This window comes from Microcebus murinus, chromosome 10 (assembly GCF_040939455.1).
Source record: "Microcebus murinus isolate Inina chromosome 10, M.murinus_Inina_mat1.0, whole genome shotgun sequence".
NCBI classification, from domain to species: Eukaryota; Metazoa; Chordata; class Mammalia; order Primates; family Cheirogaleidae; genus Microcebus; species Microcebus murinus.
In genome coordinates, this window is record NC_134113.1 from 101,452,800 (window position 1) to 101,466,672 (window position 13,873).

General features: G+C 37.0%; 1 protein-coding gene across 18 annotated transcripts in view; it reads right to left on the reverse strand.

Moving 5' to 3' along the window:
* Nucleotides 1-13,873, reverse strand: part of WNK1 (WNK lysine deficient protein kinase 1) — a 151,575-nt gene that overhangs the window by 13,083 nt on the left and 124,619 nt on the right. For 17 of the 18 annotated variants that reach the window (XM_076007817.1, XM_076007816.1, XM_076007815.1 and 14 more), the window contains 12 exons: nt 13,653-13,750; nt 13,382-13,544; nt 12,363-12,479; nt 11,838-12,011; nt 11,605-11,662; nt 11,341-11,463; nt 9,440-10,848; nt 8,241-8,324; nt 5,678-5,761; nt 5,007-5,067; nt 2,424-2,497; nt 27-688 (listed from right to left, as the gene is read on the reverse strand). In XM_076007817.1, the coding sequence (XP_075863932.1) occupies nt 27-688; nt 2,424-2,497; nt 5,007-5,067; nt 5,678-5,761; nt 8,241-8,324; nt 9,440-10,848; nt 11,341-11,463; nt 11,605-11,662; nt 11,838-12,011; nt 12,363-12,479; nt 13,382-13,544; nt 13,653-13,750 (3,107 nt within the window). The remainder of the gene's footprint in view (nt 1-26; nt 689-2,423; nt 2,498-5,006; nt 5,068-5,677; nt 5,762-8,240; nt 8,325-9,439; nt 10,849-11,340; nt 11,464-11,604; nt 11,663-11,837; nt 12,012-12,362; nt 12,480-13,381; nt 13,545-13,652; nt 13,751-13,873) is intronic. The other variant, XM_012748320.2, reaches the window with a different exon arrangement.

Consider the following 13,873-nt stretch of genomic DNA (forward strand, 5'->3'; position numbering starts at 1 on the left):
TCTTTCATAGGAGAAAATATATTTACTTTTCTCGTAGTCTTCGCAGCTCCACCTTTAAGTCTTCATCTTCAATGTCTGATTCGTTGTCACTACTCATGTAAGAGGAGTTGAATGAATTACTAAGACTTTGACTTAGACTCTGGATAGGAAGGCTCTTTGAGCTCAGCTGATGCGGGGAGTGTGGACTACTACCTGAACCATCATCCACATCCCTGCTTAGAAAGGCAGCCTCCAGGTCAGAAGATGGCCCATTTAGATGTGAAGGTTCTGACAGTTCAGGCTTTTCTTTCTTTGGTATCACAGCAGGAAGAACAGCTTGTTCCAAATCCATATAATGAGATGTCACTGGTCCCTCATTTTTTGCCTCAGCAATCTTGTCCTCAGTTTTTGATACAGAGAAACGACCCACTTTGTTTGCCGTAGTTGTCACCTGAAAACGCCCAACCTTGGTAGGCTGCCCAGTTTCTGACTTTGTCTCTGGGGCTAGAGTTTTGGGGGTACTATCTGGCACATCTGAAGAGATACCATGAGCAGTTACCCCATTAGGCTCTTGCTTCACCATGGTACTCTCTGGACTACTACTTGATAGCACTGAGGACTCTGAAGTGCTGGATTCAAAATGAACAGACTTTGCATCTTCTGGCTTATTTTTACCCTCTTTCTGGGCATCATCCATTGCAACTGAAACCTGATGGAAAAAGAGAACTGAATGAGATTAAAACTGAACTTCTGGGCCAGGTGTAGTTGTTCATGCCTATAAAATCCCAGCATTTAGGGAAGCCAAGGTGGGAGGACTGCTTTAAGCCCAGGCATTCAAGGTTGCAGTGAGCTATGATCATGCCAATGCATTCCAGCCTGGGTGACAGAGTGAGACCCTATTTCTAAAAATAAAACAAAACAAAACCAAATAATACCAAACTGAAGTTCTCAATATTCACTATCATGGACCATTAAAAAAAAAAAAAGGAATCACTTTATTTCCCAGTCAATGAGCAGTCCATCTTTGTGAAAATAAACTGAATATCATTATAGAGAACATATCTGTACTGAGATACATTGCGTGGCTGGATAAACTTACTAAGTAAATGACTTACTTACTTCCATATCTCATGTCATAAACAAGATTCAGATTCATGTCTTAGTCAAAATATAAATAACCAGAAGTCACAGAATCTTGAAGGTTGTTTTGTGACTAAGAAAAACTATAGAAGTTAAATCCATTTAACAGTAACTATAAAATGACAGCTAAGCATGAAGATTCAATATAACTGACGGGGCTGGGCAAGGTGGCTCAAGCACTCTGGGAGGCCGAGGCGGGAGGATAGCTCAAGGTCAAGAGTTCAAAACCAGCCTGAGCAACAGCAAGAAAGACTCCATCTCTACTAAAAATAGAAAGAAATTAATTGGCCAACAAATAAATAAATTATATATATATATATCTATAAATAAAAATTAGCCGGTCATGGTGGCGCATGCCTGTAGTCCCAGTTACTGGGGAGGCCGAGGCAGAAGGATTGCTTGAGCCCAGGGGTTTGAGGTTGCTGTGAGCCAGACTGATGCCATAGCACCCTAGCCTGGGCAATGGAGTGAGACTCTATCTTAAAAAAAAAAAAAATGAAAAAAAATCAAAAATACAACTGACAGGTAATTAAAAGGAAGATCCTGATCTTTGTCCTGGTTTGTCCATGTGATATCTCAGAAGCTCAGTTTTACAAATGAGAAAAACATCATCTGCTATTCCCCAACTCTAAGGACTATTATCAAGAGAATAATCTGAAAGTAGCTGTGAAAGCAGAAAAAAAAAAAAAAGAATTTGCAAAGCTTACTTCACACAATGTATTAAGAGCCAGAAAATGCTCACATGTTGGACCAGCTGGGTAAATAAAGTGATGAAGTATCACTTGATGCTGACTCAGTATCTTAACTTATGGAATGAATCCTATGTAAATTATCCTAATCATAGAAAATGTTTTTATACACAAAAATGTTTACTGTTATTTTACTGATTATATTGGAATAATTAGAAATGACCTAAATGATCAACAATAGCAGAATGTTTAGGTAAACTAATGGATGGGAAAAAAAGCTACAAAATATTCAGAGCAAGAGAAACTGGTCAATTTTAGATACACACTTGTGCAGAAAACAAGGAGTGGAAGGAAATACACCCCAAAAAGTAATATTGGGAGGTGGGTGGGTAGACAGTATAACTGTTTCTCTACTGTTTTGGGTATTCTATATTTTAAAATTATATATTATTTTACTAGGGAAAAATGATAAAAGAACTATAAAGTACTATGTAAAAGAAGTATTAATATATCACTGGCTTGGCAGTTATGTCCCAAATAGGTAGGTAATAATGTTGTTAAATATACAACTCCCCCAAAAGAGGGAATCAAGGCAAAGAAAAGTGATTATCTTACCTGAAATCGCCCCATCTTAAAAACACCAGCTCCTGAAGTAGTTGCTAGGACAGGACCTTCTGTGCCTTGAGAAACTGAAATACATGGAGGGGGGAAACATAAACATCTCTTTTAGTTAGCTTCTTTTCCTTTTGGTCAGAAATACATCAAAATGGAACTATGTATGAGGAAAGTTGTTAAAGGAAAAAAAACCCTTCCTTATCTCCTAGGCTTTGTCTAACAGGGAGAAATTATTGTTTGCTCTACTACTAGATACCCTCACTGGGGAAGATACTATTGTTTGTTAAAAATAGTCAAGGTCTGAAAATTTATCATTAACCCTCTACCTTTCCTTGTACACACACAGATAATATGGCATTGTTTAAAGGAATAAAAGTAAAGTGTAAGCAAACCAGCTTCACACCTTAACTATGATATTAAGAAATACTATAAAAAGGGTTATTAGGCATTAAGAACTCAGTTACTCTTTACCTCAGAGATATGAGTAAGTAAAGGGAAGGATGAGATTTTACCTAGTATATATTTTTAATGAAAACCAGGTAATTTTACTTTGTCGATGCACCACTCAGGTAAATACTCTAACAGGACAGTACAGTTCTCAGAATCATTGGTAGCTAGTTTTGAGCAACTAGTTTAAAGCCACCTAGGTCCTCCTCCCAGGGACAATTGAGTTTTTAGAGATTTGGTAGACATATATAGGCATACATTTTCTTTATTGTATACAGCTAGTTAGAACATTGACTGATTTAGATGTTTTCACATAATATTATCTTAGAGACCATTCCATAGCAAGGTCTCATTCTTTTTAATGTACTGTTTGTGTGTGCCATGTGTGTATCTTTCAATGTACCATATTTTAATCAAGCTTCTACTGATGGACATTTAAATTATTCAGAATTTCTTGCTATTTAAAAAGTGTTCAAATAAATATTCTCTTATAGATAGATCTATGAAAAAAAACGCCTAAGAATGGAAGTGCTGAATCATTTCTACTTAAAACTTCAAGAGACATTAATAAATTGATCCTCGCAGAGGTTGTACCAAGTCACTGGTGGCTATTAACCCACTAATCTACCAATGAGGTGAGAAATGCTATCACTTGTAGTTTTACTTTGCATTTCTGCTATCATTAAGGAAGTTATGTACTTTTATGTTGAAGTTTCTTTTTCTGTATCTTTTGATTATTGTTTGGTCCACACTGAATAACATAAAGGAACTCTTTATATTAGGCAAAGCTAGTCCTGTTGTGATAGGAATACACATATACCTCTCCCCCAGTTTCTCATTTATCTTTGTACTCAATGGCACTTTTGTGAATTTTGTTCCATGCAAAAATTTTACATTTACTACTGCTTGCTCTGGGTTGGACATTAAACTTAACAACACCTTTCTGTATACCAGGAAAGAGCAAACTATGATCTGTGGACCAAATTCAGCCTATAGCCTGTTTTTGTAAATAAATTTCACTGGAACACAGCCAAATTCATCCATGTATATATTGTTCATTGCAGGCTTTTGGGCTATAACACAAGATTTGAGTAAGTTGCAACAGAGACTGTATAGCCTGCAAAGCCTGAAATTTTTACTGTCTGGCCTTTTATAGAAAAAAAAAAATTGTCAGCCCTGCTCTGAACAGTTGGCAAAAAAAAAAAAAAATTCCTTTTATGTTTTCTTATAATACTATCTTACAATGTAATTTTTCATCTTTGATCCATTTGGAATTTACTTACATCTAGTCTAGGAATCCACCTTTGCTTTTTGCCAGATGGCTATCCAGTTGTTCCAAATGATTTTCTGAAATATCCCATCTTTTTCTCATAGATTTGAATGGCCAACTTTTTAATTTTCTGTATTCCTTTTTTATTGGTAGTGAACTTTTAATTTCTTTTATTTATTTATTTTCATTGTACATGTTTACGGTGGTAACATCATATCCTGATAATTTACATTCCCCTTTAATTTGTCCATTTCTGGACTTTCTAGTCTGTTCCACTGATTTGCAAGTGACTTCTTTAAAAACAAGAGAGCCAATTCAGAATGTAATTGCCTTGAAAATATTTACTGATTAACTGAAATCATATATTTGTATTCCCATACAAATGTATGTCCAGGATATAAAAGCTTATCTCTATCCCTATATATCCAGTGTCACAAAAGCCAAAAGATTATCAGTCAATTAACTTATAAATACAGCATGCTTGAATTTCTTAATCTCTCATAGCAAGACCCAGCTAATGACAAAGGGCCTTATGCTAAGAATCTATCATTATCTCTATAAACTGGCTCAAGTCTGAGAGTTAAATAAAAACAAAAGAAAGAAAAATAAGGAATAAAATTATATAATTATATAAAAAAAGAATCTATCATTATCCCCTGTATAGCTCCCCCCAATAACAATACAATAAATTTGCTAATATTCATACTTTAGATGTTACTATTAATGTTCCTCAGTCACGAAAATGTTCCTTATAATAGTTTCACATAGACTGATGTTCTCAAAAGGTGTCTTTCAAAACAGTAAACCTCTATAATCAATTACAGGTAGGACAGGAATTAGTAATATAAAAGAAGGATGCCTCTCACCATCCTTCTCAGGCTGTGCTCCTGCTTCTGTAACTGCTGTTGGAGCCACCATGGACACCAGCTGCAAAACACATACACATAAACACCATAAAATCTTTAGCTTCAGTCATGCTTAAACTTTTGCCTTGTTGCCTTTCCTCTGTTCTTTGTAAAAGGGCAGAAAGATAGTATATGTGAAGAAACTTATGTCTGAGGGATTTTGTTTTCTTCTCTTTTAAATTCTTACACCCTAAAAATAAATCTAATGTAAAGAAAGGCATCTTTGGCAAGAAGAAATTTTGAGTCTTATCCCTCTTGACTGCTTTCTTAATTTTTTTCATAGGATACTTAAGAGTGTAACTGGGATATTTATAGAAATGTAGTTTTAAGTAAAACATCATTGCTTCAAAGTTTAGCCTCCTCTAAAGCATAAACACAAAACCCATAGAATTGATCTGCAATATAATCTAATCAGAGGTTAGGACTAGAGAAGTGTTTTTCAAATCAAATCTTTCCCACTACTGGGTCAGTGCTAATCTTTCATTAATCTGTCTCATTTCTGTTGGCTAGAACAAGCAGGGACTCTGAATATGTGTTAAAGGAATTAAAAATGGTTTAGGTTACAGTTTATGTTCAAGGAATATAATACATTAAGGTTAGGAGGGGACTTAATCAAGATTTTCAAAACTTACACCAACTGTGGATGTTACTGTAACAGTCTCTGGACTAAGTGTTCTTCTCAATTGAGCATCAAGATCTTCTAGAGGTTGCTGGGACTGAACAAAAACAAACACAGTATAAATATAGTTCGTTGGCAATTTCAGAGCCATTGTATATAGGCACTTTCTATAGGACATACTGTTTTATGCTTTGGATTGGCACAATATAACATCTGTCTTCATATATATTATAAAACTCACTACGCTAAAATTTAGTACATTGTTTTAAGAATTTTATCAGTTTCTCAAAATTGTATGTCAGTCTCTCAAGCCTTAGAGTAATTCATGTTTTTGCTATTTCAAAGTATTCTTTTTTTTTAACCTTCTGTGTTCAATGTTACTCAGAGTGATAGAAAAAGTTGGTTACTTTTTTCTCTCTCTTTTTTAAGACAGGGTCTTACTCTGTTGTTTGGGCGAGAGTGCAGTGGCGTCATCACTGGTCACTGCAACCTCTAACGCCTGGACTCAAGTGATTCTCTTGCCTCAGCCTCCCAAGAAGCTGGGACTACAGGTACATGCCACCACACCTGGCTAATTTTTCTATTTTTTATAGAGATGGGTGTCTCATTCTTACTCAGGATAGTCTTGAACTCCTGGCCTCAAGTGATCCTCCTGCCTTGGCCTCTCAAAGTACTGGATTACAGGCATGGGCCACCATGCCTGGCTTCCTCTATTTTCTTTCTCAGTTGTATATACCTTTTTTCTGTCTCTATGAATAAAAGATGGCATTAATATATTCTGTCACTATCAGGGGACAATATTATTCTCTTCTTCAGGTTTTTTACACTTCTTCTACCCTATAGAAGGCAGCCATGGAGGTTTAGGCATTCCATCCTGTTAATCAGGCCTCACTGCCATCTAGCCCAAGGCCATAGCTTTGCCCTTGCCACAGTTTCTAATCCTGTATCTACCTGTCTTGGCTTCTATCAAACTACTCTTTTTTTTTTTTTTTGAGACAGAGTCTCGCTTTGTTGCCCAGGCTAGAGTGAGTGCCGTGGCGTCAGCCTAGCTCACAGCAACCTCAATCTCCTGGGCTCGAGTGATCCTTCTGCCTCAGCCTCCCGGGTAGCTGGGACTACAGGCATGCGCCACCATGCCCGGCTAATTTTTTTTTTTATATATATATATCAGTTGGCCAATTAATTTCTTTCTATTTATAGTAGAGACGGGGTCTCGCTCTTGCTCAGGCCGGTTTCGAACTCCTGACCTTGAGCAATCCGCCCGCCTCGGCCTCCCAAGAGCTAGGATTACAGGCGTGAGCCACAGCGCCCGGCCTATCAAACTACTCTTATACAGCATTCATTTATCCCTCTCCCTCTATATTAGGGCACTATCCAGTTACTCTTTCTCCCTCCCGCATCTCATGTGCTATTTCTTATCACATTTAAAACTCCCTTACTTATCTGAATACATGTGTTTAATGAGAAAACAGGTTTTAAAACTAAACTCACAATTTATAGACTTTCACCATGCACTTTTATCAAAATTTGGTGGCTGACAGAGTAGGTTCTCTGTTGGAGTTATTACTTTATTGTGATAAGTTCCTTAAACAATGCTTTACTGTATTGAGATAAAAGAACTGGGTTAAATTCAGAGCAGGCTTTTCAAGTAAGCAATTTACCACGTGTTTTTTATATATGATTCCAAAATAAATTCCTAATTTAGTTTCAAAATTTACTAGCTTGCCCAATGTCAGAAGCTTTTTCATGATCATGATGGATTTACAGTGAGTACTTTCCTTAAGGAAATTCAAGTAAATGTGTTGGTGGTGGGGTAGGGTAGGAAAGGGTAATATAATAATTTTAATATTACAGGTAATTCTGACCACCATTGCACTCAGTTAGCAGAACTGTGTATGAGTTGGGAATCTCAAGTTCAAGTTGCTGGTCTCAGTTCCTCTGTGATTAATCTTACAATGTTAGCATCTTGCTGAGCTGGATGATTTTTATATTAAAAGATAAAGTACGTATTTTTCATTAAACACTACTGTTATACCTACCTATATGTAAGCTAATTATTTCATTAGGTGATCATATGAAAGAAATGATAAACACTTAAGAAAAAACTAGTTGCACTGGACTCATGGAATAAAGTTTATCAGTTATCAATGTGCTTCTCTTTTCTAAGCAAGTTTCAAAGTTAATTTTGATTATATATAATTTTTTACTTCCATAATGGCTTAGAACTTAACCTCACATTTAAGATGTAATTTCACTCTTCTAAAAAGTGTAAATGATAAAAGATGTCATCATATGGGTCTGGCAAAATGCCAACTTTGGTATTTTCTTTCTAAGATATGGGAAATATTAATATCAAATGTTTTCTAAATGACCTAAAGCAACATTACAAATGAAACAACTATGAAGCTTCTTACTTTAAGTAGGGTCTATTTCATTAGCTACAGCATTTAAAGAAAGGTGTTACTAAGTTAAAGCCAAATAGGAGCCAGAAGCCAAGATCATGCAATGGAGACTTTAAACAAGATTTGTGAAAAAAGGTAGGAACACAGAAAGAAATCTGCCAAGTTTTGGGGCACCTGAGTTAGTGAAGGTCCTGGAAAAGGTGGCAGCTGCTCACTGGATAAAGTACCTGGTGGAAGTTCAGTACCCACAGGCAACACCTACAGACAGTGAAGGAAAATTCAAGTCCATGAGGCACTGTTAGTAAAGACTGCATACTAAAAAACAAATCAACTAATCTGAATGCACAAACATAAGAATAAAATGTGCCTAGTTAAGCTTATTGCCTAAGTTATACTCTGCATCTGTCTTAAAGAACATGACAACCAATGATATTAGTATAGGGGTTACAATGACATAAAATGAATAATAAAATATAGTAAAAGGTTGTTCCCCAGGGAAAATACAGAGAACAAGAGCTATATGCACATAAGAGGCCCAGTCTAGCTAATCTTGAGCTACTTATTTGGTATAGTATTATCAAGCTTTTGCTAAGAAAAATAAGATTTTTCTGAGAAAACAGTAGCTGTTCAAGGGGCAGGCCTGGTAATAAAAGGTATCAGAAATCTAATATTAAGCAATTTCTATTTTTTCTGAGAGATTTTGTATTATTCTACTATAAAAAGAATCTCACATCAAAGGCAATGAAGAAAAATGGCTGAAGCATACAATACAGTAGACATAATACAGCTTTGTTATTTGGAGAAGATTAGAGAGGTTGAAGATGGGAGAACCAGAGGAAATCCACCACAGCAGAATTAGAAAATACATTCTAGTTATTTTGGTCCTAGGATTAGATTATTTCTGCCTCCTCTGTATCAATTTCATCACTAATGTCCAATTTTTGATAAACCCCAAATCGTACATCTGTGGACTCTACAATAAAGCAGCAGATTTGCTTTGCTCTCATTGAAACAAAGATTGTGAACAGCTATTAGTACATATATTTTGCTGACAGATGTATGTAGCTCTTTTGTGATACAGATTTCTTCAGTTTGCACCAATTCAGAATAAATGCCTGTATTTTATCTGATAATTATACATTTTTAGAAAATGGTACAGTATAATTAACCTGCAAGTCCCACCATATTAAAAAAAAAAAGTCTGTTTCAACGTACATATCCAAAAACTGCCATCAATATGTTCAATAAATACTATAAGCCAGGTACCTTTATAATTATGTTTCTAATTCATAAGAATGAGTTGAAAAATGTACTTCTTAGGCATAAAAAAGAGTGATCATATTTATCTAATTATTTTATAACAAGAATCTTACCGGAGCCTTAACTAAAGCAGGCTTTGAAGGAGCCGTTCCAGGTTTTACTCCTGATGCAGTGGTGGCTGGGGTAGATACTTGCCCAGGTGAGACCACTGGTATACCTGACAAAGCGACTGTTCCTAATGGCAAGTTTGTTGGCGGTAAGCAAATATTCGTGGTGGAAGTCGTGAGTTTGCTTGGTGCAACAGCAGTGGTTGGGATGCCTGGTGTGACAGTGGTCTCTACCACTAATGATGTCTCCAGTGAGACAGGGGCATGCTGAGCTCCAGATGAACCGTGTTCACTAAACAGAGACCGCAGCTTTTCCTCCAGAGTCTTTATGTCATCAATTCCAGGAGCTTTGGGTTGTGTATCAGCATCTATTTCAGAACAGTGAGTATGGGGCTGGTTGGGAAGCAAAGCTGGTTGAGGCTGACTATGAATTAGTGTCTGCTGTACAGCAGGCACATTGGCAACAGGCTGGACCAAGGGTGGGATACTAGGTACTTGGGGTAATAAAGGTGTATGTCCTGCTGCTTGGGGAAGAACAGGAGTAGAAGCTATGGCTGATGGGATGACCAAAGGATGTACCCCACCAGGCTGAGAAACAGAGCTAGATACTCCTGTTCCTTGGGAGGAACAGGAAGATGGTGCAGAGAGGGACAAAGCCAATCCAGTTGTACTGCTATGAGATGTCTTATCTAGTGAGTGTGCACTAACCACCACTGTTTCAGCTAGAGTAGGAGCAGAGGTGCTGCTGCTAAGCTGAAGGGATGGCTGTGAAGCTGTACTATGGAACGAAGTTATGGTAGAAACTGATGTCAATGTGGATACCACAGTAGTACTGCCAGCTGCCTGCTGAGATAGTACAGCTGGAGGCTTAGCACAGGGGGAAGCAGCACTGCCCACTGTAGAGGCTGAAGTTGTTGAAACTGTTATAGAAGGAAAAGTGCCTGTATTAGAAATAATACTCCCAGATATAGGGACTTGAACTGACTGGGATGTTGCAGTTACTGAGACAATTGCAGGTATTGTAATACTTGAAACCACAGTGGAAAGTGCTGGTGATTCAGACACAGGTGGTATAGGGAGACCTGTGCTGGTGGCAACTCCAGCAATCCCTTTCTCAGTGGGCATTGTAATCTCAGACTCAACCACTGATGTGGAAATATCATTTATAGGGCTGCTTGTTGTAGGGACTGATACTGAAGATGAACCTGCTGTTATGGTTGGGACACCAGCAGTGCTACTCAAGAAAGGAGGTACTACTGGAAATGCTGGTCCTGTATGACTAAAATTTGGAGGTGCTGTATTGGGTCCTTCTGTCATCTGGGTATGTCTAAGCTCAGAAAAGGCCTGTTGTAGACTAAGGGATGAAGCAGAGTGAGACAAGTTCATTCCGGTGCCCTGAGACGTAGAGGCAGCAACTGCAAAGGATAAAAATATAAGAATCAGCCCATTTTAAAAGGATGGATTCAAAAGACTGTCCTAACAACTGTTTGTGTATTACCAACAATGCCAAGTACCAATAAAGTTTACAATCTATCCAAAGGAAATGATAGGCTCTAGGCTCTAAAACAGTAAAGTAAAACAGTAGTTTGAGATCAAATTTAGTCAGTCTGATTTCATCTATTTCTGAAATCAAATAAAAACCCTCAAAAACATGGAGTAACCTTAAAGAATATACAACAGTAGTAAATGCAGAAATAGACATATACTGTAATATCTACTACATAGGTTCTACTGAGTATGGATATCCCTGCCAGCTTTTTCTTTGATCCTCTCTATTCATCATTATTCAGTTTTTCATTCTTTTTTATTATCTGTGTTATGATGAACTACAGTTTGATGATTAAGCTTTCAATACAGTGGAGATGCTGTAGGATTTACATAAGAATGTGGTAGAATCAATTCTTTACCTGTATCTGGTATTTCACTGGTGAAAAGTTTTGATTCGCGTAATCGACTTTCTGGCACAGGACTTACTATAAACCGTCTTCCAGCAGAATGAACAACTTGAGTTAAAGAACTGGTAGGAATACCTAGTCAAAAGGAAACAACCCACTTAACTGCATAATTATCATTTATATTGTTACCAACAAGAAGCTTCAAAAGTTCATTATTGGCACATACAGCTTCTTAAGACAAAGGTAAAAACTAAGAAGGAAAGGAAAGAAATTCACCTATTTGCTGTGGCATGGAAGATGCAGGAATTGGTTGTTTGAACTCTCCTTCCAATTTCTACAATAAGCAAAAGTGATTAAATTCATTCTCAAATGCAATCTCAATGATCAGGAAAAGCAAATCACCACATGTGAAAAGAACATAAATGTTTGTTCTCAGTCACAGGTGTAAACTTAGCACTATTGAAATATTTTAATAAAACAAAGTTTCACTATGGGAATGGTGGACCTACTTGAGAACCTGAAAAGCCATAGTCATCCTTTCCCTGTAGACTCTCCAATCCCTGGTCACCTTCTGGTTCTACATTGACATCCTCACTGAGCATTTCATCAGCTTTTTCAATAATTTCCCGTACTTGATCCACAAATGACTCTCTCTCTATTGCTAGAATAAAGTCATTGTTCACCTATAAAAGAAATGTGATGTCAGTCTGATTAGTGTAACATTTCTCAAGTTGTAAAAGTCATTCAACTATTACTTTCATGATTTCTGCCCTATCTGCATACTGCCTGTATTATTATTTAGCTGGTATTCAAATTAGCTCTTCCCTTTTTAAGATCTTCAGTACCAACTTAGACATATCGAAGACAAAAACATCTCTAAATCACACCTTGGGTGTGCTAGTTATAGTCACACTGAAATAAATGTGTAACTGTCAAAATAAACATAGATTACAAAATATTACATATTTGCATAGGACAATGGATATTAAGATCAAGTACTGTGGAAAAATTAGGAATTCTAAATGCAGACATACCATAATTGTTGCTATCTCCTCAGGGTTGTCACCATCTAGGTCAAATTTGAATGTTACCATTTTCCGATTATGAGTCTCTAACTGACATTCTACTACTCGGTCTCCTTTATTTGAAACCTAAAAAGAAAAAAGAAAAGTTACTTGATCTCAGACCACATTCAACTTTATTACTGAATTTGAGACAGATGTGTAGACTGCCACTTGAATTTAAGTCTGAGGAAGCATAGTGCTTATTATTGTTCCTTGGAGCTCTAGTATTTTGTCTCTTAAACTAGTAGCAAGAAAATCTTTGAGAAGATATCAGTCTTTGAGCTACATACTAAAACTCTCTATTCTTCTAATAGGTAAATAGTGCCTTACCATAGAGATATGGAATTTGAGAATATCAGTGTTCACCTGAGCCTTCAGAATTATTTAAATGATAATAACTGCTGGCCTTATTGTAGCTTTATGAGCTACATTTTCAGTTTTTTTTCTATGTGAAAAATGCGATATTCAATTCAAAAGGATTGTGAGGGCCGGACGTGGTGGCTCACGCCTATAATCCTAGCACTCTGGGAGGCTGAGGCGGGTGGATTGCTTGAGGTCATGAGTTCAAAACCAGCCTGAGCAAGAGCGAGACCCCGTCCTCTACTATAAATAGAAATAAATAAATTGGCCAACTAATATATATAGAAAAAATTAGCCAGGCATGGTGGCGCATGCCTGTCGTCCTAGCTACTTGGGCGGCTGAGGCAGCAGGACTGCTTGAGCCCAGGAGTTTGAAGTTGCTGTGAGCTAGGCTGACACCACGGCATTCACTCTAGCCTGGGCAACAAAGCAAGACTCTGTCTCAAAAAAAAAACAAAACCCCAAAACCACAAAAGGATTGTGAGAATGAAATAACAATACTATATAAATTATGTACTGCATAAAGAAAAGGTTATCTTTGTTTTATGAAAGGAGTGGTTTGGATTCGATAACCTCTAAAATACCAAGTTCCTTTAACAATATAGAGCCCACAAATTAGCAATACTTACATTTAAAATTCTTAATTTGGGGCGTGAAGTCTTTTCATGTCGAGAACGACTTCTTACTGATTTTCGATAATGACGTTTTGTAGTTCTTCCTTCATGCCTTCCACTGGAAGATGGGACATTCTCATTGCCATCACTCATACCTGAAGCAACATCTGAATGTGCACTTTGGGAAAAAAAAATTCAGTTTATAATATGAGATTTAAAGGTCTGATGTCCTGAAGTTTCATACTATCCTACCTATCAGTCAAGGAAGAATTTTAGTTTTACATACCTGTCTATAGAGGAAACCAAAGTGGTAGGCTGCGTAGGTTGTGGCTGTGCTACTGGAATTGGCTCGGGAGAAGCAACCTGAGAGACTCGCTGAGTACTCTGTGGATGGAAAGGGTTGTTCAAATCTTGGCAATAACATTTATTGATCATTCACCATCTCTAATAAGCTACTTTTTTTTTTCCTTATCCCTCCCCTAAGCCCTAGAAGCACTATATTTACTA